The 3,073-nt window shown below is 41.7% G+C and overlaps 1 protein-coding gene across 1 annotated transcript; it reads left to right on the top strand.

Annotated features, from left to right (window-relative positions):
- Positions 1–1,938, top strand: LOC138653781 (general transcription factor II-I repeat domain-containing protein 2-like). The gene has a single exon (XM_069743358.1). It carries the CDS (start codon positions 1–3, stop codon positions 1,936–1,938), a length of 1,938 nt encoding a protein of 645 aa, XP_069599459.1.
- The last annotated feature ends 1,135 nt before the right edge of the window (positions 1,939–3,073 follow it).

Genomic DNA, 3,073 nt, shown 5'->3' with positions numbered 1-3,073 from the left:
ATGGCTAAAAGAAAGAAGGATGAGGAGTATCGTACTTTTCAGCAGGAGTGGACAGACAAATTTGCCTTTGTGGAGAGAGCAGGTTCACCAGTTTGTCTTATATGCAATGATAAAATTGCATCTATGAAGCGGTCAAATATAAAGCGCCACTTTGACACACGCCATGCTTCATTTGCATCGAAATATCCTGAAGGGGACAGCAGGAAGAAAGCCTGTCAAGAGCTGCTGTGCAAAGTGCAAGCTAGTCAGCAGCAACTTCGAGTTTGGACCCAACAAGGTGACTTAAATTCGGCTAGCTTTGTTGGTGCTTTGGCAATTGTCAGAAACGGAAAACCATTCACAGATGGGGAGTATGCCAAAACATTTATGCTTGATGTTGCCAATGAACTTTTTGATGATTTTCCGGATAAAGCCAAGATTATCAAACGGATAAAAGACATGCCTCTGTCAGCAAGAACAGTTCATGACCGTGCCATCATGATGGCAAATCAGATTGAGGCATCCCAAGTGAAGGACATAAATACAGCTCTGTTCTTTTCTCTTGCTTTGGATAAATCAACTGACGTAAGCCATATATCTCAGTTCAGCATCATTGCAAGGTATGCTGTCGGTGACACGTTACATGAGGAAAGTCTTGCTGTTTTGCCTCTGAAAGGGACAACAAGAGGGGATGATTTGTTCAAGTCATTCACTGAGTTCACTAAAGAAAAAAATCTACCAATGCATAAACTTATTTCAGTGTGTACTGATGGTGCTCCAAGCATGGTAGGAAAAAACAAAGGATTTGTAGCGCTTCTTCGTGAACATGAAAAAAGACCTATCCTTAGTTTTCACTGCATCCTACATCAGGAGGCACTTTGTGCTCAGATGTTTGGTGAGCAGCTTGGTGAGGTGATGTCACTTGTCATTCAGGTGGTCAACTTTATTGTTGCCCGTGCTTTAAATGATCGCCAGTTTAAAACACTCCTGGATGAAGTTGGGAATAATTATCCTGGTCTGCTTCTGCACAGCAACGTGCGCTGGCTGTCAAGAGGGAAGGTGCTCAGCCGTTTCGCAGCTTGTCTGAGTGAAATACGAACTTTTCTTGAAATGAAAAACGTTGACCATCCTGAGTTGTCCAACACTGAGTGGCTCCTGAAGTTCTTCTATCTTGTAGATATGACTGAACATCTGAACCAGCTCAATGTGAAAATGCAAGGCGTTGGTAATACAGTTTTATCGCTTCAACAAGCTGTGTTTGCATTTGAAAATAAGCTGGAACTGTTTATCGCAGACATTGAAACAGGTCGTTTAATACACTTTGAAAAACTGGGAGAGTTTAAAGATGCATGCACAGCAAATGACCCTGCACAACATCTTGATATTCAGCAGCTAGCAGGCTTTACATCCAATCTCCTGCAATCATTCAAAGCGCGCTTTGGAGAATTTCGTGAGCACACTCGTCTTTTTAAGTTCATCACTCATCCACATGAGTGTGCACTGGACAGCACTGACCTGAGTTATATCCCTGGTGTCTCCATCAGAGATTTTGAGCTACAAGCTGCTGACCTGAAGGCTTCAGACATGTGGGTGAATAAGTTTAAATCACTTAATGAAGATTTGGAAAAACTTGCACGACAGCAAGCAGAGTTGGCAAGCAAACACAAGTGGAGAGAAATGAAACAACTCCAACATGCAGACCAGCTGATTGTCAAAACTTGGAATGCACTTCCTGTCACATACCAAACACTGCAGTGTGTGGGTATTGCTGTACTGACAATGTTTGGCTCTACCTATGCATGCGAGCAGTCTTTCTCACATCTAAAGCACATCAAGACTAACATACGTTCACGTTTAACGGATGGAAGTCTCAACGCCTGCATGAAGCTAAACCTCACCACGTATGAACCAGATTACAAAGCCATCAGCAAATCCATGCAGCACCAGAAGTCACATTAATGGTAGGAAGTATTCTATTCATCGTTGGTTAGCAACAGCATTAAAACGTTATTATGTTATAAAAAAAAGAGTTCGGAGATTTGTTGTTCTTTAAAATTAAATACAAGTCAATGTGTGCACTTTATGTACAGTGAGACTATTTAATAAAGTTAAATTATTTATTACGCTGGGTGTGCCTGCTTGTATGTACCACTTTAAGTAGTAAATGCTTTAGTTCCCTATGGGTCTGAGCCTCTCTTTTTTGTTCATTTTCTGTAAGACCAACACTTTTAAGAGGGCCACTGACAGATACAATTGCTCCAGCGGTCACTTAGTACACAAAGGAGTGTTCCTCACTGCTGCACTAAGCCACCGCTGGACCTAAACAATAATTCGCTGTAAAATAATAAAATAGACAATTGACATAACTGACAATGCGTTGTGTGACATGTCCAACATTCCAGCTTCTTTCTTCTGCGAATGCCTCAAAGCTGGCATTCTCTCAACATCAGGTGGGAAGAATGCCAGCTTCCAGTCATGCGCAGGAAAAAGAAGAAGCCAGACTGCTGGACTGATGTCATGCATCGCAAGCTCACAATGTAAGTTATTTATTTAATTTTTTACTGCTAATTACCATTGTTTCAGTCCAGTTGTGGCTTTATACAGCAGGGAGGAGCATTCCTTGCTGTACTAAGTGAACATTGGAGCGATTTATCTGTCAATGGCCCTTTAAACATATTGTACGGCTCTCGCGGAATTATATTTCAAAATATGTGGCGTTTACGGCTCTCTAAGCCAAAAAGGTTCCTGACCCCTGGTGTAGGGTATAGAGTGTTGGGATATAGAGTGTAGGGTATAGAGTGTAGGGTATAGAGTGTAGGGTATAGATTGTAGGGTATAGAGTGTAGGGTATAGAGTGTAGGGTATAGAGTATATAGTGTATGGTATAGAGTGTAGGGTATAGAGTGTAGAGTGTAGGGTATAGAGTGTAGGGTATAGAGTGTAGGGTATAGAGTGTAGGGTATAAAGTGTAGAGTGTAGGTTATAGAGTGTAGGGTATAGAGTGTAGGGTATAGAGTGTAGGGTATAGAGTGTAGAGTGTAGGGTGTAGAGTGTAGAGTGTAGGGTATAGAGTGTAAGGTATAGAGTGTTGGGT

The sequence above is a fragment of the Ranitomeya imitator genome, unplaced genomic scaffold (genome assembly GCF_032444005.1).
Source record: "Ranitomeya imitator isolate aRanImi1 unplaced genomic scaffold, aRanImi1.pri SCAFFOLD_34, whole genome shotgun sequence".
Taxonomy (NCBI): Eukaryota; Metazoa; Chordata; class Amphibia; order Anura; family Dendrobatidae; genus Ranitomeya; species Ranitomeya imitator.
This window is presented reverse-complemented; position numbering and strand designations above follow the sequence as displayed.

Bases quoted from the DNA above. Each gene is read 5' to 3' on its own strand.
- LOC138653781 (XM_069743358.1), top strand. From the start codon at position 1: ATGGCTAAAAGAAAGAAGGATGAGGAGTATCGTACTTTTCAGCAGGAG.